The 18,454-nt window shown below is 54.8% G+C and overlaps 1 protein-coding gene across 9 annotated transcripts; it reads left to right on the forward strand.

Annotated features, from left to right (window-relative positions):
- The first annotated feature begins 3,575 nt into the window (after window positions 1-3,575).
- St6galnac6 (ST6 N-acetylgalactosaminide alpha-2,6-sialyltransferase 6) lies at window positions 3,576-16,485 on the forward strand. 9 transcript variants are annotated; one of them, XM_047525614.1, is made up of 7 exons: window positions 3,576-3,790; window positions 5,089-5,143; window positions 6,637-6,727; window positions 9,069-9,248; window positions 10,832-11,238; window positions 14,315-14,422; window positions 15,074-16,485. In XM_047525614.1, exons 2-7 carry the CDS (start codon window positions 5,118-5,120, stop codon window positions 15,261-15,263), a joined length of 1,002 nt encoding a protein of 333 aa, XP_047381570.1. In that variant the 5' UTR covers window positions 3,576-3,790; window positions 5,089-5,117; the 3' UTR covers window positions 15,264-16,485. The 9 variants fall into 9 exon arrangements, with proteins under 9 accessions (XP_047381570.1, XP_047381575.1, XP_047381578.1 ...); XM_047525620.1 differs by lacking the exon at window positions 3,576-3,790 and adding an exon at window positions 4,013-4,142 and having other exon boundaries at window positions 15,078-15,279; XM_047525613.1 differs by lacking the exon at window positions 3,576-3,790 and adding an exon at window positions 4,016-4,142.
- The last annotated feature ends 1,969 nt before the right edge of the window (window positions 16,486-18,454 follow it).

Here is an 18,454-nt window from a genome sequence, read left to right on the forward strand (position 1 = left end):
GGTGCTGACAGAGGAACAGCAGCATCTCCACCCCATTAGTTGTCTCCCTACTCATGGCCTCATCCTGGGTGTCTAAGGCCCAGGGTGTTGCTGGTCCTGATGGGATTGGAACTCAACGCTCTCTTGCTCTCTCGTGAGACTGCCTCCTCTTCCTCCTCCATACCCCCAGGAAATGCTGGCCCAGAGCACAGAGGCTCCTCTGTCCTGGCCCTTCCCCTGGGTGGGGTGTTTACTGTTCGGTTGGCTCAAATAGTGTCTTCCTGGGGTGGTGATCTGGTAGGAGAGAGCCACGAACCACTTCCTTCAGGCATGTGAAGATGGCCCTTGACAGGTCTAGCCTCGGTCTGGGGTCTGCTGAAGGCTCTCTGAAAATGAGACTGAGGAGCCCCCTCCTTTATCACTGCAGGTCCTGTGGTTGCTGGAAGGTGAGTTGGGGGCAGGAGCCGCCCCACATCTGGAAGGAGTAGGGTGGCACCTAGGCACGAGCCCCTTTTGGGACCTCTGTTCCTGTCCACATCCCGGTTCCTTTACCCCTCAGCAGACTTGCTAGGACCTACCCGACTTGCACCTGAACCCAGAAAGGAGCCAGGAGAACCTCGCAGTCTGAGGCATCCCGAGGGGCTCCGGGAGCTCCTGCTCCAGCCTCATTTGCCCAGGCGTGTCTGGGAGACCAGGCCTCTGTGTGCTATTGGGCACTGGTGTCCAGAGTCTTCTGGGGCTGTCTGACCACACCAGCTCCTCTCTGGGAAGAACCAGGTACTTCCTGGTCCCAGGCCACTGTGCCAGGTTTGGGGAGCTTATGGTGCAGCTGTGTCCACCACCTGCCAACTTGTTCTCTCAGACCTCAGGGCCATAGGCCCCTCCTGTGGGCTCCTCTGCCAGGGAGTCCCCAGGCCTGGCTCCCAGAGACCTCTGTGCAGGCCCTGCTGGGGTCTTGAAAAAGTCCTATATTCTCTCTGGATCTTGGTTTTGGTTTCTGTAAATTGGAAACTGGGACGGTAGGCGAGGAGATTTCTTAGGATTCCTTCCAGAATATCATGGAAGCACAAAGTTTGCTAAGAGGGGCTGAGGATGTAACTCCCTGCTAGAGCATATGTCTAGCACGCAAGGGCCCTGGGTTCCATCCACAGCACTGCAAAAAGAAAACCAAAACTTTGCTAAGGGACAGTAAGTAGATGTTTTAGGACCCCCCTCCTTCCCCAATTCCTAGGGTAGGAAGGGTTGCTACAGAGGCAGCTCCTCCAGAGATTAGTGTAGGAACTGGAGAGGAACTGCTCCGGGCAGGTCAGCAGGACTCCCCAGGACTGTTCGGGATACCCATCCATGAGGCCCTGGTGTAGGGGGGCCCAGCCTAGTAGAATCCCAGTGTGTTCTCTGAGCCTCGGTTTTTTCTGGAAAGTGGGAAGAACAGTAGTACCCATGTCATCGTTTATGTTAGGGACTCAGTGAGGTTTGTCTGCAGGTGTTTAGAGGAGTGGGCCTCCGACCAACGGGAGGGGCTCCTTTCCTCAGCCTCCTCCTCATTATTCTGGAGGTGGTGGTTATTGTGGGGCCCAGGAAGGAAGCCAGCCCTGAAGCAGAGCCTCCTGAAATAGACCTGGGCCCAGATACATGGCAGGCCTCATGGGGGAGCTCCAGGTTCGAATTTGGTCCTAGGGTGGAGCTGAAGCGCCCCCTCTCTTCCAGGGGTCCCCAGCCCTGGGTTAGGGGGACAGGACCTTCCACCTGTGATGCAGCCGCTGACCTGCCCGTGGCCTTGGGCTGGGGAACCCAGCAAATTCACCAGGCTTCTGGCCTGACTGCCCTGCCCCCGCTTCATGGTTTCCGTGGTTTCCGTTTTATGCTTGCAGGGCGGAGTCATACAGCCTGAGAGGGACCGGGTGGGGATGGGACTGAGGCTCAGGGAGCGAGGAGGTGGACACCAGGAGAACAGGAAGCTCCGCCCTACCCCTGGAGACCACCCCATTCCTGAGCCTCCCCAGTCGCTGGCTGAGGGCTGTACTTTTACAGCTTGGAGTTTGGATCTTCCCCCTCTAGCTCCAACTGACTTTTATTTTATAACAAAGTGTTGTAAACTTAGCAATGCAAACAACCTAGACGTTTATGAAGCCAAAAGTGAAGGTAGCAGTTCCTCTCCACCCCCACCTCTACTCTCCAGGGGAAATACTGCCTATAGTCTATGTGGACCCCTCCCAAACACTGTGTATGTAATTGTATTACTGTTATTTTTTGAAAATAGAAAGGAAGGAAAAGGAAATAGGAAAAAAAATACTATATGTGCAGTTCAGTTTTAGAAATATCCAATTTTAGCAGGGAATGGTGGCACAGGCCTGAAATCACAGTAACTTGGAGGCTGAGGCAGGAGGATTGAAGATCAACCTGGGCAACTTAGAACCTGTCTCAAGATTAAAAATTAGGGGTGGGCTGGGGATGTAGCTCAGTGGTAGAGTGTTTGCCTACTAACTGAGAGGTTCTGGCTCAATCCCCATTCTAACAGAAAGGCCTTTTTTTTGTATTGAGATTGAACTTGGGTGCTTTACCACTGAACTTACATCCTCAGTCCTTCCTTTTTTTTTTTTTTTTTTTTTAATGGGGATGGGGACTGAACTTAGGGGCACTTAACCACTGAACCACATTCCCAAATCCTCTTTGTTTTTATTTAGAGACAGGGTCTCACTAAGCTGCTTAGGGTCTCGCTAAATTGCTGAGGTTGGCTTTGAACTCTTGATCCTCCTGCCTCAGCCTCCAGAGCCAATGGGATCACAGGTGTACACCATTGTGCCCAGGTGTAGCCCTTCCTATTTTTAAGACAGGGTTCACTAAGTTGCCCAGGCTGGCCTCAAATTCACAATCCTCCTGCCTCAGGCCCCAAAGGCACTAGGAACCCAGGCTCTTGCCCCCCCCCCCAAGCTCTAGAACTGTTCTTGACTCTTATGTGTTTAACAGTTCAATTTCTGTGATAGGCAAAAGCTCTCTTGTCTCTGACTACTAAGAAGTGGGCTGCTGCCACTTTATGCCTGAACAATACTGCAGTTATATTCATCTTCCCACTTTTGCCTTTTTCACTTCTCCTGTCTCTAAGAGTCATCCATGTAACTAACTCATTCATTTCCCTGCTATGTAATGTTCCATAGCATGAATGTAAAAACATTCCATCCTCCTGTTGGTGGATATTTGAGCTGCTCCTACTTCTGTATTCTTACAAGCAGTACTTCTATGAGCTTTGTTGAGAACATGCGCAAGTATTTCTTCTCCAGGGTACGTAAACCCAGGCGTGGAATGGAAATTTTTACAACTTTGTTTTTCCAAAGTGATTATACAAGATGCAGTTCTTTAAACTTGCTTTCTTCCTTTAAGTATCCTGTAAATGTCCTGGTCACGCTTGCCTGGCAGCGCATACTGACCTGCATACTTCCTTTTAACAGCCTCATAGTGCACTTGGGCAGGGAGCGCCCGTTTGTTTAGCAAGTCCCCTAACAAGGGCTACTTAAGTTGTTTTTTACTGTCCCATAAAATAAGGTAATGAATACCCAGGCAACTATAAGAAGTAACATTTATCCTGTTTCCGGAGACAAGGAAGGAAGGGGAAATAATGTATCAGCGCTACAAAGCTAGCAGACAGCCGCAGTCTTGAGCTCCAGCGTGATCCCTGAGTTCGCTCAGGGTGCTGCTGGGTTCAAGTTTCAGGGAAGAGAGCTGATGGTTCGAGGTGGCAGAGCCCAGGGAGAAACTCCTGTCTAAGCCCAGCGTGCTCCGGGACTCAGTTTCCCGGTCCAGGGTCCTGGTGCTGGTAAGGAGAGAAACTGTCCCGACCAACACTACGCGGCTCTGGAAGGTTGTTGCTAGTTTTTTGGTCGCCACGGGCTGTCCTGACGCTCCACTGATGCGCTCACGTGGCCGCGGACCCCCGTCGCCCGCCTCTCACCCTCCCCTCCGGCGCCGCCGTGGGGCGGAGCCACTCGCGGCCCGTGGCTCCACCCACTCCCAGGCCTGGGCCGGGGCGGCGCACGGCGGCGCTAGGACCCGGCGCGCGGGGGCTGCGGCTGGGCCTGGGCGGCCGGAGCGGCGCGGACCCCGGCTCTCGGCTCCCGGCGCCATGTGAGGGGCTCGGGGGCCGCGGGGGCGGGCGCTCCCGGGCGGAGGTGAGCCGGCGCCGTGGGGCCCGGGCGGGGGCGCCGCGCGCGGGGGGCGCTCGGGCCGCGCGGAGGGGGTTCGGGGCCGCGGGCCGCCCTAGACCCGCACCGGGGTCGGCGCCCGAGACCCCGGGGCGCGCGCCCGAAGGCAGCGCGGGCTCGCCAGCCTCCCCGCCAGCCTCCCCGCCGGCCGCCTGGTCCCTCGCTGACCCGGGCTGGGACCCCCGACCCCCGAGGGCGCGGGCGGGGCGGGCGCCGGGCTGAGCCCCTCGGGGCCGGCGCCGCGCAATAGGGGCCCTCCCCCTCCCCGGAGCCCTGCGCCCTCGCGGCTGGTGGGCGTCGCGACCCCGCCAAGCACAGCCCCCGCGCCGAGGGCAGGGCGTGGCGCCCACCCCAGCTTGGGCTTATCCCGCGGCATGTCCAACCCGGGAGCTGCCGCCCCCCAGCCCGGGCGAACGGCTCCCGGCCAGGCCTGCCCCCTGGTGCCGAGCCGGGTGCCAGGTGCACGCTGGGCAGCCCCTGGCCGCTTGCAGCCTCAGGGGACCCTTCAGGGACACCCAGTCAGGCGCAGCCCTGTAAACAAGGCTGTAAACGAGACTCTACGCCAACTCTGGGCGGCCTGCAGGGCACTTTGCCGCTCGGAACCTCAGTCTCCTCATCTGTGCAATGGGGAATAATGGCTTGAACCAAGCAATGTAGTTAGGAGGATTCTGTGAGTGGGTGGTGCTTAGCAAGGCTCCGAGGCACGTGCCAAGTCGTGGGTTGGGGTCAGAGGAGGAGGGGTGTTTTGCGGGCAAACTTGTGGAGAGGTGGGCCTTGAACAGAGATAACCACAAGTCTAACTGCTGCTGGCATGGATGGAGCATTCTCAAGCCCTGTGTGCCGCCAGCCACAGCTGCTTGCATCCTTCCATCAACCCCAAGAGTTACATACTGTTATTATTCCCATTTCACAGATGAGGAAACTGAGGCTCAGAGAGGTCACATGGCTTGCTCGAGGCCCCCAAGCCAGTAAGTGGTGGAACCGAGATTCGCACTGGCACCCAACACGCTGTATGACCATGGCCTTCTCAGAACAGGATTGTGACGGGGCTGACCAGGGGGACCGTGGTCCTGGCTGAGGGCACTGCTCAGGCAAAGGTGGGGAAGTGCGGGGTGGGCTGGGGCCTGCAGTGCTCTAGTCTACCGCAGGAAAGGGTGTAAGATGCGGGCTAGCGCCTCCCGCCCAGGTGGGGAAGGACGAAGGGTGGCCGCACCTGTGAGTCCCTTGAGTGCCAGAGGCAGCAGGGCTGATGGGGCCCCTCGATCTCTGCACTCCCCTCTTTTGCCCTCACAGTCTGTATCCGAGGACAGGGCTCATCCTTTCCAGCGAGCCTCAGTTTCCCGATGTGTATCTTGGGGACAGATGGGAGTCCGGGGTCTCCCAGACTGGCCGTGAGGGGCTGGCCCTGGAGAAACCTGAGGCCTGGACAGGGAAGGGAGGGTGCCTGTGGGAGGGGGCGGGGTTCCGCGGTGGGCAGGGTCCGGGCTTGACCAATCAGGAGCGAGGTGTGTAGCTCTGGCCTGAGGTTCTCCAGCTATTCCTGGTGACAGTGCAGGAGTAAACGGCAGCTAGGTCAGGGGGCGGAGACAGTGGCAGGAGCAGGAGACCCTGGAGGAGTGGACGGAGCTGGGGAACCCCCGAGGCCCCACTTTCCCCCTGCACACCCTCCCTTTCTGCCTTCTGGCCTGTGTCTGCTGGAGGTGGGCAGGACGCAAGTGCTTGTTCCCTGTTTACAGGTTGGGAAATTTGAGTCTGGAGAAGGGCTGCGTCCCGGGGACCGGGGACCGGAGGGCAGGGGTGGGGGTGAGGAGCACAGCTGGACTGGTGCTCCAGAGCCGAGGCCTCTGGGCTGAGGCAGGAAGGAAGGCTGCCTAAAGCTTGACGGCAGCTGTTTGGCGGATGGGGTGAGGAGTGAGCCCCGGCAGCCTGCGGAACCAGGACCAAACCTCGCAGGCTCCCGTCTGCACCCCCAACCCCAGAATCTTACTTGCTAATAAGTGAATTAATTCGGCAATCCTGCACTACTGTCTCCCACGGGGAGAATGTCAGGACCTGTGTGGGGTGCGCCATCAGGGAGCTAGCTCTCAGCCTGGGGCAGACAAGGACTCGGGTTCCTTGTCCAACACAGGCTTGGAGGATATCCGGGAAGGAGATGCAGGAGGGAGGGTGTTCCAGACAGGGGCTGGAAGGGGACACAAGGAGAGGAATCTGGGGAACTACAGGGAGTGTGGTGTGGGGGGCAGTCCCTGCCTAGAGAAGAGAGAGGAGGGCTTTGTCATGAACTGGCTGTGTGATCGTGGGCAGATTTCCTTCCCTGACTGGGCCTCCGTGTCTTCATTTGTGAACTGAATAGGGCCTGACTGAGGATGCAGGAGAGCTGAGGAGGTAGAGAGGGGAAGGCCTTGACCAGCTGGACCCAGGGGAAGGTGCCCAGGCCATAATCCTTTCTGGTGGCTTGCAGGTGTGACCCCTCATCCCTGCCCCCTGGGCCACCTGCAGGACGCTGGCCCCTGCCCCTCAGCAGACGCCGGAGAGAGATGAGTAGCAACAAAGTAAGTCCCCATCACTCATAATCCATCCTTCCCTCCAGCCCCCTTGCTGGGGTGGAACCCAGCTCCTCACACATGCTGGGCAAGTGCTCTACCACCCCCAGACCAGGCCCCTTCATTTCTTATCCCCATTTGAGCTTCTTGCTTCCTTCTCTGGAATGGGCTTCTTTAGACCTGTCTCTGGCCCTCCACCATGACTTCCCTGCTGAGGAGTGACTGACACTTGGGAGGTCAGAGCCCTGCTTCAGCTTTTGATCTCCTTTGTGGCTTTGGGCAAACTCCTGCCTCTCTCTGGGTCTGGGATCCCTCTATCATCCTAGGCTGTGGTGAAGGACTGGCGTGAAGGTGACTGTGGAGTGCTGTGTAGGAGGTGGAGGGCGGGGACAGTGTGCATTGTCAAATGTGAACGTTACCCCGAGGGTGCCAGCATTCCATCATGCATTCTCTCACACTTTCTGAGCACTTACTAGGTGCCTGGCCCAGCACACCCCTTCTCTGGATGTGAGGCAGAGTGTGAGATTTGGAGATAGGGTGGGGTGGGGTGGTGCGGTTGTCAGTCTGAGCCTAGGAGGACGAGACCATACTTGGAACAGAAAAGTTTGATGCAAAGAGTTATCAACAATAACAGGCATTGGAGTAACACAGATTTGGAACTTAAAGGAATATAGGTGGTTCCCAGCCTAGGACTTGAAATGCTTTGACAGAATTTTTGAGTTTTGATGGTGTAAAAGGTACATGCATTCAGTGGAAACCAGACTTCAAGTTTTGAACTTTGATCTTTTCCCTGGCTGGCAATATTTGGAATACTACTTTTTTTTTTTTTTTTGTAATACTACTTTCCTGTGATGCTGGCCAATGACGGTGAGCCACAGTTCCTAGTCAGCCCTGTGATCACAAGGTACTCTGCAGGACTCTGTTGTTAAGCTAGAATGTTCTTTGGACTAGATACAATGTATCAAATGCATTTTCCACTTATGATATTTTCAGCTTAAAATGGGTTTGTCAGGACATAAGTCAAGGAGCAGCAGCTATAAGAGTGGCCCCCTCCCAAGGACTGAAACCCAGACCTTGCTGGAGAGGACACAGCTGCAGCCCATTGGCGGCCATACAAAACTGCCCGGGGCAGGGAAGCTGCTCGTCTCTGAGCGCTGGGGCAGTTGGGTGCCCTGTACAGCTGACTTTGAAGAAGCTGGGATCACAGCAAGAGCCAGGGACACTCCTGAAGATAGGTGCCTGCCCATGCTGCCAAGTCCTGCAGTCTCTGGGTGCTGGAGAAGATGCCTGTGTTGGGGAACCAGTGGGCACTGCAGGAGCTCCCCAGCAAGCCCCCCATAACCCAGACCCCAAAGCCTCTCCTCCTGCAGTGTCTCTCCAGCATCCTCTATTGATAAAACTTAATACGCTGCTGCCTGCCCAGGGAAACTATTTAAAGGGCCCAGATCCATTTTCCTAGAGCAGGCGAAACAGATGAGCTTGGAACTGAGAGGCAGTATAGTTATCCCTTGGTGTTCCCAGGAGATTGGGTCCTGGATCCCCTGGAGATACTGAAATTGAAGGTTGTTCAATTCCATTATATAAAATGGTGTGTTATTTGCATATAACTTAACACATCTCCTATATACTTAATTTTTAAATTTTTGGCAGAGCTGAGGATTGCACCTAGGGCCTCGCACATGCCAAGCAAGTACTCTACCACCAAGACACCTCCCACCGCTCCCCTATACTTCAGCTCGTCTCTAGGTTACTTAGGGCACACAGGAGTTTTGTAAACAGCTGTCACACTGGGGACCACTACTGGGGAGTAGTGGTGAGGGGGCAAAGCCCGTCCGAGCTTAGCACAGATGCAACCCTTGTGGGCCTACCTCCACTTGAGCCCACAGGTGGTTGAATCTGGATGCAGAACCAGAGGGTGTGGGGGTGGTTATATTTGAATAACTTAGGGGGTTACTGTTTGGGGAAGGCCTGGACCCTCCTGTGTGGATGGGCACCTGTCTCTCAACATCCTTTTTTTTGCGGTGCTGGGGATTGAACCCAGGGTTCTGTGCTTGCGAGGCGAGCACTCTACCAACTGAGCTATCTCTCCAGCCCCCTCAACATCCTTTTATCTGCATTTGGAGGGAATCCTGACACCCTTATCCAGACCAGTTCAGCTATAAGGCAGACCAGTCCCAATCCTGGGTCCGGGTGAGCTCCTGGTCTAAGTGAGTGGATGGCGGTTTGAATGCAGTGTGATCTGTGCTGTTAGAGGGGGAACTCGGCTCGAGAAGTTCCAAAGTGGGCAGCAAGCGGGTGGGTGCTGGGCCTGCGGGGCACCTGGGCCCTCACCGGCCTTTCCCCTCTCCAGGAGCAGCGGTCAGCAGTGTTCCTGATCCTCTTTGCCCTCATCACCATCCTCATCCTCTACAGCTCCAACAGTGCCAATGAGGTCTTCCACTACGGGTCCCTGCGGGGCCGCACGCGCCAGCCCATCAACCTCAAGAAGTGGAGCATCACCAACGGCTACATCCCCATTCTTGGCAATAAGGTAGCGCGGCCCTGGGAGCTGCCTAGTGGCTGATCCTCGCCCCTGCCCACCAGCACTGCTCCCTCATCTTCCTCCATGTCTTCCCCTGCTGTTCTCATCCCTCCTAAAGGAAACGATGAGGCCTGGAAGTCAAGGCCCTGGCCTCCAGTGACTTTAACTCTGGCTGCTTTGTGACCTTAAATCAGTGTCCTGCACCTCTCTGGGCCTCAGTTCTCTCCAGGGTCCCACCTTCAGAACAAATATTCTGCTGTCTCCTGAGTTCCTTTGGAAGTATATGTAGTTTTCACGGATCTCTGGGGAGTTCGTATGGGCTCGGGAGCCAGGGTGCTGCACTGCACAAAAGCAGTAATGATGGTGGTTGTCCTTTATCAAGTTCCTGCTGTGTGCCAGACACTGATCATCAGTACTCCATAGGCAAATTCTGTGAGGTCAGCATTATTATCTCTTGAAGAGATGGGATTTCAGGTGCAGTAGCACATGCCTATAACCCCAGCAACTCTAGTGGCTGAGGCAGGAGGATCGTGAGTTCAAAGCCAGGCTCAGCAAAAGTGAGGTACTAAGCAACTCAGTGAGATCCTGTCTAAATAAAATACAAAAAAGGGCTGGGGATGTGGCTCAGTGGTTGAACAACCCTGGGTGCAATCCCTGGTACCAAAGAAAAAATCAACTTGTATTTCTGAGGTTCACCCCATAGTACCTCCCTCTCCTTCCTCACTAGCTGCCCTTAATTTTCTCCTTTGCATGCCTAGTGGGGCACCCCTAGCACTAGACCCACCCCAGAGCACATTAGCAGGTGTTTAGAGACAGATTAACACCTCACTCAGGCTTTGTCTACCCTAAGGACCCTTGAAAGAGGAAGGGAAAGGTAGAACTGGGAGAAAGTGGGCCAGTGAGAGTGGGTGATGTGGATCGAGGCTCAGCCTGGCCTGCAGCTGCTTCCCACCTGAGAGGGGACGCCATGAAGCGAGCTCTGGAAAGTTGGGAACCATCATTCCAGGCACGCGCGCAGGACATGGTGCTGGATCTTGGAGTTAAGGGCTTGTTTGTGGGTGGTGAGGAGATGTCTGGGTACACTGAGGGAGGTGTCCTCTTCCAGGAGCTGAGGCTGGGGATCTGTGTCACATACACCTGGTTCAGATCTAGGCCCTGACCCTCTGTTCTCCTCACGTCCTTAGTCTGCCTGCTGTTCCTCCTGCTGTGAATACTCGAATACCTGTCCCTAGGTGGCTGCTTCTCAGCTCTGAGAGGCCTCCCTGGATGACCTCTCTCTAAAGACGCCTCCATTCCAGTGGCTCCTGATCACCTGCCCATTTTATTTTTTTCTTGGCATGTTTTACGTTCACTGTCTGGCTCCCTGACTGTGAGCTCCTGAGGGTAGGAGCCAGTGTCTCTTGCTCATTGCTCTGTCCCCATGCTTGGCTGTGAGCCAGCTTGCTGTGACCCTTTGCTGAACATGGAACGAATGGGTTTCAGTTTACCTTATCTTTAAAATAGGCATAATGATCCCCGCTCCTGGAGGCCTGTGCAGAGCGCGGGCCCAGCACTGTCTGGCTGTGATACTGTTGACTTTCCTTGCCCTCCAGACACTGCCCTCCCGGTGCCACCAGTGTGTGATTGTCACCAGCTCCAGCCACCTGCTGGGCACCAAACTGGGCCCCGAAATTGAGCAGGCCGAGTGCACAATTCGCATGAACGATGCGCCCACCACGGGCTACTCGGCCGATGTGGGCAACAAAACCACCTTCCGTGTGGTGGCCCATTCCAGCGTGTTCCGTGTGCTGCGGAGGCCCCAGGAGTTTGTCAACCGGACCCCTGAAACTGTGTTCATCTTCTGGGGTCCCCCGAGCAAGATGCAGAAGCCCCAGGGCAGCCTCGTGCGCGTCATCCAGCGGGCAGGCCTGGCCTTCCCCAACATGGAGGCCTATGCCGTCTCTCCCGCCCGCATGCAGCAGTTTGACGACCTCTTCCGGGGTGAGACGGGCAAGGACAGGTACCAGCCTCCTCCCTGCCCCCTCTGGCCGGCCCTTCGCTCCCTCAGCATGCTCCTCCCAGGGGCCCTGAGGCGCCCAGCATGCACTGCTCTCAAGTGTGGTCACTTCTTGCCACCCTCTAGTCAGGTTTCCTCAAGAGAGTTCTCTTCACCTCTAGCTCTTGACATGGTCACCTCCAGCATGTTCCACAAGGCCATCTCTCCCCAGGTGGATTCTTCCATGCATGCGTCTCCCTCAGGGAAGATGGGCTCCCAGCATGCTCTGCTCTAAGGCGCGAGGTGCTTCTGGCATCCTTTTAGGAGGCTCCCATAGCATTGTGCCTAATGCAAAGTCTTGACTACTCCCAGCATGCCTTGCTTTAAGCTCAGGGTTCTTCCCAGCATGCTTTATTCCCAGGCCATCTTATTCCCAGCTTGCTCCACTCTGACTAATCTCCTAGAAAACTTAGATCAGCACCTTCAATATAAATATAATGTGAACCACATAACGGAATTTAAAATCTCATAGCAGCCACATGAAAGGGGGGGGAAGGTACATTTAACTTTATTTCATTTAACCCAGTATGTAAAACATATAGCTCCTGTGCATATTGTTAAATTTATATCTAAACATTTAAACATTTTTGGAGCTATTGTAAATATTTTAAAAAAATTGGGACTGCGGCTGAAACTCAGAGGCAGAGCACTTGCCTAGCGTGTGTGAGGCCCTGGGTTTGAGCGTCAGCCTCACATGAAAACAAGCAAAATAAAGGCATTCCGTCCATCTACAACTACAAAAAAAATTTTGAAAACTGTTCCCAGTTGTTCATTAATATATAGAAATATACAGACACATGATTGATCACCCCCCCCCCCACCATCCCGTGGTCCTGGGATCAGACCCAGGTCCCGAAACAAACTCAAGTGCTCTACCACTTAGTTACATCCCCAGCCCTTGTGAGTTTTTTGTTTTGCAGTACTGGGGCTTGAACCCAGGGGTGCTCTACCACTGAGCTACTTCGCCAATCCTTTTTTAATGTTGTTTTGTTTTATTTCAGTTTTGGGGGTCCTGCTAAGTTGCTCAGGCTGGCTGCAAACTTTCAGTCCTCCTGCCTCAGCCTCCTGAGTTGTTGGGATTACAAGTGTGCATCCCTGTGTTCACCTGAAATATGATTGATTTTTGTGTTGATTCTAGAAGATATTTGTAGATACTTTGGGATTTTTCTATGCAGATAATCATGTTGTATGTGATTAAGGATAATTTTGTTTCTTCCCTTCCAATTTATGCCTCTTATTTCTTTTTTTTTTGGTAACAGAGATTCAATGCCAGGTGCTTGACCACTGAGCTACATCCCCAGCCCTTTTTATATTTTATTTAGAAACAATGTCTTGCTAAATTTCTTAAGGCCTCACTAACTTGCTAAGGCTGGCTTTAGCAGTTCTCCTGTCTCAGCCTCCTAAGTCACTGGGATTACAGTTGTGGGCCACTGTGCGCGGCTATTGCCTGGCTTTTGAATATTGAATCAGCTTTGCATTTCTGGAATAAACCCCACTTGGTTGTGGTGTACTTTTCTTTTTATATATTTCTAGACGTGATTTGCTAGTATTTTGTTGAGACTGTTGTCTGTGTTCATGAGCGATATTGGTCTGTAGGTTTTTCAGGTTTTTGTGTGGGCTTTGTCCTGGTGTTCTGTATTTGATTGATTTATTTTTGCAGTGCTGGGGATCAAAGCCAGGGCCTCGCACTCGCTAGGCAAGTTGCTCTACCACTAGGCTCCATACACCCAGCCTTGTGGGTATTTTTGCTGCTGACTTTGCCTACTTTGGGCATTAGGTCAAGCTGGCCTCTGAAAATGAACCAGGAAATGTTCCCTTTCTATTTTCTGGAAGAGATTGTGTAGAATTGGTTTTGTTTCTTTTTAAACATTAGGGTTTACCAGTGAAACTCTCTGGGTCTGGATTAGTCCTTGGCAGGAGTTTGTCTCTGGGTACTGGGGTTCACCCTAGGGCCTGAAGCCTGCTAAGCACGTGCTCTACCACCAAGCTACACTCCAGGTTCCAGAGGTTTTAACTTGGCATTTTATTTTTCATTTTATTTATTTTTTTATTTATTTTTTGTAGTTACAAATTATTCACGTTACCTATTTCATCTTGGGAAGTTTGTGGGTTTTAAGGAGTTGACTCATTTCATCTAAGTTGTCAAATTTATGTGTGTGGTTGTGGAATTTTCTTATTATCCTTTCAATGCCTTCAGGTATATGGCGATTTGCCCTCTTTTATTCCTAATGATGGTAATTCATATCCTCTCTCTTTTTCTTCTTCAACCTCACTAGAGGTTTTTTGTTTTTGTTTTTTTGGTACTGGGGGTTGAACCCAGAGGCACTTTACCACTGAGCCACATCCCCCACCTTTTTTATTTTTTATTTTGAGACAGGGTCTCGCTAAGCTGCTTAGGGCCTTTGCTGAGTTGTGGAGCCTGGCCTCAAACACGCAGAGTCACTGGGCCTACAGGCAGCAGGCACCACTTCACCCAGCTCGGCTAGAGCTTTTTGTTTTATTTTTTAATAAATATTTTCAAAGAACCACCTTCCACCAAATAAATGCCAAACATTTTCAGCTCAACACATAATCAATATTAAAAAATTATCAATGACATAACTACATCCTTTTCATACTATTCAAGAAATCACTGTGTGTCTGACGCTTACAGCACCTCACCACACACCACCAGATCAGTCGGCACTCGTGCTAGTGGCTGTGCAGGCTGCGGGCCTTTCCTGTGGCTTGCTCTGAGCTGCTGTGCTCCAGCAGGACCTTCTCCCATTACTCTCTTCACAAGTTTGTTCTGGTGTGGGCACATGTTCTGTGGTCCTGATCCCTCCCAGCGTGCCACTGTGATCAGCTTCCCCAGGGGTCATTCCCAGCATGCCCTGCTCCTGCTCTGTCCCTCAGAGGAGCGTGCTCCCACAGCAGGGCTGGACGGGGGTCCAGGGGTTTGGAAATGGGAGTAGGGTGGGTGGGAAGAGCTTCTGGGAAACCTTGTGGGTTGACCCTTCCTGCCTGCATGTCCCTGATGGTGATCCCTCTCTGCCTCCAGGGAAAAGTCCCATTCATGGCTGAGCACAGGCTGGTTCACCATGGTGATTGCGGTGGAGCTGTGTGACCACGTGCACGTCTATGGCATGGTCCCCCCTGACTACTGCAGGTGAGCCTCCCAGCCAGTGCCCACCCAGCATGCCCAAGTGCTGGCTGCAGGGTGGAGCTGGTGGCCTGGAAACCCGGGTCCTTTGAGGGCCTGTTTCATGGCATCCAGGCTGCTCTGTGCAACCTGGGCTCCTTGGAGTTGCCTCGGGCTCCTGCCCCACGCTCAGCCTGAGTTTGTTTTTTAACAGTAGTTTTTGCTGGATGAAAAGCCCAGTAGGTGTCAGCTGTACTTCACTGAGTGAGTGCTGGTCACACGCCAAGTGTGGCTACATTACTACCTTGCTTATTCTTCCCAGCAACCCTAAGGGACAGGGAACGTTCATTTCCCCCTTTCATAGATGGGAAAAACCGAGGGGGGTGTTTTGTGAGGGGCCTAAGGTCTCGCAAACAGTAAGGGATGGGCCAGGCTCCAGAGCCCACAGCTCTTACCCCTGCCTGCATCTGGAAGAAAGAAGAAGTTCCACTGCATCAACACAACAGACGCAGATGGTCACAAACCTAGGCCGCCCTGCACCCATTTTGTAGACGGGGAAACTGAGACCCAGGGACAGGCAGCCGTTTCCCCCACCGAGATCCTGGCAGGTGAGGGGCTGAAAGCAGGGACGCCTCTGGTGCCCACACTGCCCTGATGCCCCCATCTGCTATGCCCCAGCCAGCGGCCCCGTCTGCAGCGCATGCCCTACCACTACTACGAGCCCAAGGGGCCCGACGAGTGTGTGACCTACATCCAGAACGAGCACAGCCGCAAGGGAAACCACCACCGCTTCATCACAGAGAAGAGGGTCTTCTCGTCCTGGGCGCAGCTGTATGGCATCACCTTCTCCCACCCCTCCTGGACCTAGGCTGCGCTGCCTGGGGGCTGCCTGAGGGACTCAGGAGCCCAGGCTCTGCGTGGGCCATCTTCCGACCAGCCGAGGCTGCTGCCGTGTTTCTGGCCAATCAGGGCCTTGATGAGGGCGTGTCCTCTGGCCAATCAGAGGTCCTGGGGCATCTCTTGGCGAATCAGGGATTTGGGGTTCTTTGTGATTTATCAGGTGTGTCGGGGGATCTTTCTTGTCCAGTCAGGGTCTGAGCATAGTCAATCAGGGTATAGGGGTCTTTCTGAGTCCGTCTGAGGCTAAGGACTTGTCCTTTCCCATGAGGCCTTGGTTCAGAGACCCAGGAATGGGCCCCAAATCACTTCCTTCTTAGCTGGGACACAGGGGTCCTGTCCCAAGGAGCTGCGAACTTACCGTCACCCCCTCAGTTCCCAGCATCAGAAAGGGAGATTGTGTGAGGGTGGGAACAGTCGAGACTGGTCAGAGAACTCGTGGGTTCATGGAGGTTAGTGGGAGGCCCGTGAGGCCTCACTCTTCCTGAGTGACTTGGACAAGCCCCGCCCACTGTCCTGGCCCTCCTCCCATTCAGGTTATGGGGTCTGAGACCCTCCACCTCTCCGGCCACTGCCCTGTTCTCTCCAAGACAGGATCCCCCAGCTGCTGTCCCTCACTGGGAGGGTCGGGGGCTGGGTGGGCAGGGGTGGCCTTCTCCCAACTTCTGGAAAACTTTAGGGTATTTTTGCGCAAACTTCCCAGGGTGGAGGGTTCTGGCAAGAAGGGACAGAGCTCTAGCAGTCCCAGCCCCTCAGCTCAGCTGCCGTACCTGGCTCTTGGCGGGCCAGGTCTCCTTTTCTACCCTCTTAGGAGAGGTCTCCACCTGTCAGGGGACCCTTCTGGGCTGAGGGGGATCCCAGACACACTGGGGCTCCAAGAGGCCTTTGGAGATGCCAGGGGCTTCCACAGTCTCCCCCCAGGCTGGGCCTGGGGTGACTGGAGGGAGCCAGGAGCCATCTCACCTGGGGCCATGTCCTCGCTCAGGCACTTTATTGAGACTGGCGCTGGGGGTTAGGAGAGTGTTTGCTCCCTGCCCTTCCAGAGCCCGGAAGGGAAGGGCTTTCGGGAAGAGGCTGTAGAGTGGGGGGCCTGGAGGCCAGCTGCGAGCCATTGCACATGGGGTGGGGCGCACGGTGTCAGCCCCAGACTTGGTTTTGTAATGATTTGTAAAGGAATAAACACCTAAGATCCAGCCCTGTGTCCTGTGTCTCCTGGGGAGAGCTCAGCTCTTTGTCCCAGTGGGCATGTGAAGGGTGTCCTAAAGACTGCCACATCCTCTGGGCTGGGAATTCAGAGAGGAGGGGACGGAGGCCCTCCCAGGTGAGTCCTGGGTCTGGGTCTGACAGCTATGGGGAACTAAGCCCACCCCTTTCCCCGCCCTGCCTTGCCCCCAGAGACCTTGGAAAAGTCACTTCACCTCTGACCTCAGTTCCCTCCAACAGAACAGAGCTAGACACTGCCCTCTAGGGCCTCAGGCTCTGAGGAGAGGGAGGGAAAGCCAGCCAGGGCAGAGGACCAGGAGGAGGGAGCTGGGTTCAGAGGGAGCCAACGGTCGGCTCTGAGGCCTTGGTCCTGGAGGGCACTAAAATTTCCTGCCAGGCCCCACAGAAGGGAGCAGGAGGGAGTTCAGTGGCCTGCAACCCTGGCAGGGGCGTGGTGAGCTGAGGGCTCAGGTTTCTGCCAGCCTCCCCTCGAGGCAAAAGGGCTCCGGGAGGCAGGTCCCTGACTCCGGAGATTACAACCTGTTTAGGCAGATAAGATGCCCTTGGGAGCCGCCTAACAAAGGGTGACTGTGTGAGACAAGGGCATGCGGCTGGTGGAACCTGCTAGGGGCTGCTGGGGATAGGAAGGAGAGCTCTCCCCAGAGCCGCCAGCCAGGATGGGCCGCTGGGGCTGGGAGGCAGGAAGGGCCCTTGCTTTTCCGCTCATTTCGCGTGCTCCATATTAGCTGGGATTGACGAGGGAGGGAATGCCTTGGACCAAAGTCGGGTGCTGGGGCCCAGAGTCTTGTTCTTGAGCAGTGAGGTGGCAGCAGTGGGCAGGACCAGGGAGAGAGGAGACTCTTGGGGCCAGATGCAAAAGGCCAGGCACATTAGCTTGTGGGTGGCTGAGCTTTAGTCCTAGTCTGAGAAGTCCAGCGGGGGCCGCAGCAGGCCGGGCAGGAGGTGGGAGGCAGCCAGGGTCTGACCAGGCCCAGGAATGACTGGCGATGGGGTACCGGAGGGCAGGGACTCCTCCCAATGTCATGATATGGGGCGCTGAGACCTATCATTGCACATTTCCAACTCAGTGCAAAGGCTTCTGGGAAAAAGGTTTCTGGGTGACGTGTCTCCCAGAAGGCCGTGGCTCTTCTGTCTGCCCACCTGTATGCATAAAGAAGAGGTACACAGGCAGCCCTTGCTGGCTGTGACCTGGGAAGTGCAGGCAAGCATCAGGAGGAGGGACTTTGCTGGAGGACGCTGAGGGCAGGAGGCCCAGGAGGCCAGGGTCTGGTCCAGCCCAGCTTTCGTCTCCTCAGGTTGGCCACTCATTGCCAAGGTTAGCTTCTGGAAGCCCACCCCTTGGCCCAGCCCTCTGCGTTCTGAAATCTTCACTGGCCAGGACCAAACCCACCTCCTCCAGGGGCATCTGCAGCCCTCCTGAGCCTCCCTCTCCCAGGGGTCCCTGTGGGGCCATCTGCTTCCTTACCTCTTGGAGAGGGTCCCACCCCACCCTTCCTCCAAGGCGGGGGTCTCTCACTGGGACTCCCACCCGCTGCAAATCCAGAGGGGGCTGTTCTTTGCTGGGTTTCCGTCCAGCTGTTTCCTGGGGAAGGCCACCAGGGGGCCGCCTGGGGCAGGTCCTGTACTCCAGTCCCTCTCCTGCGCTGACCGGATCCAGCTGTGAGCCTCCGAGCAAGGTGGCCCGCATCACTCCCCCGCCCAGGGCTTGTTTTCTTTAATCAAAGTACTTTGAAAATGTTTTTAAAAAGTGATTTCCTTTTTATTTGCTTATGTTTTTAGGTATTTTTTCATTACAAAATAACAAACTGTATGCATGATATAAGGTAGAAAGTGAGGGTATTGTCCAGTTCTGTTCCCTGTTAAAGTGTAGGTAAAATCTAGGCACGGTGCTGCTGGTCTGTATACCCAGTGACTCAGGAGGCTGAGGCAGGAGGATGG

This window comes from Sciurus carolinensis, chromosome 14 (genome assembly GCF_902686445.1).
Source record: "Sciurus carolinensis chromosome 14, mSciCar1.2, whole genome shotgun sequence".
In the NCBI taxonomy this organism is placed as follows: domain Eukaryota; kingdom Metazoa; phylum Chordata; class Mammalia; order Rodentia; family Sciuridae; genus Sciurus; species Sciurus carolinensis.

Coding starts and splice junctions, on each gene's coding strand:
- St6galnac6 (XM_047525614.1), top strand. CDS start 5,118: ATGGCTTGCTCGAGGCCCCCAAGCCA. Junction 6,728..9,068: donor GAGAGATGAGTAGCAACAAA/GTAAGTCCCCAT, acceptor TCCCCTCTCCAG/GAGCAGCGGTCAGCAGTGTT. Junction 9,249..10,831: donor TCCCCATTCTTGGCAATAAG/GTAGCGCGGCCC, acceptor CTTGCCCTCCAG/ACACTGCCCTCCCGGTGCCA.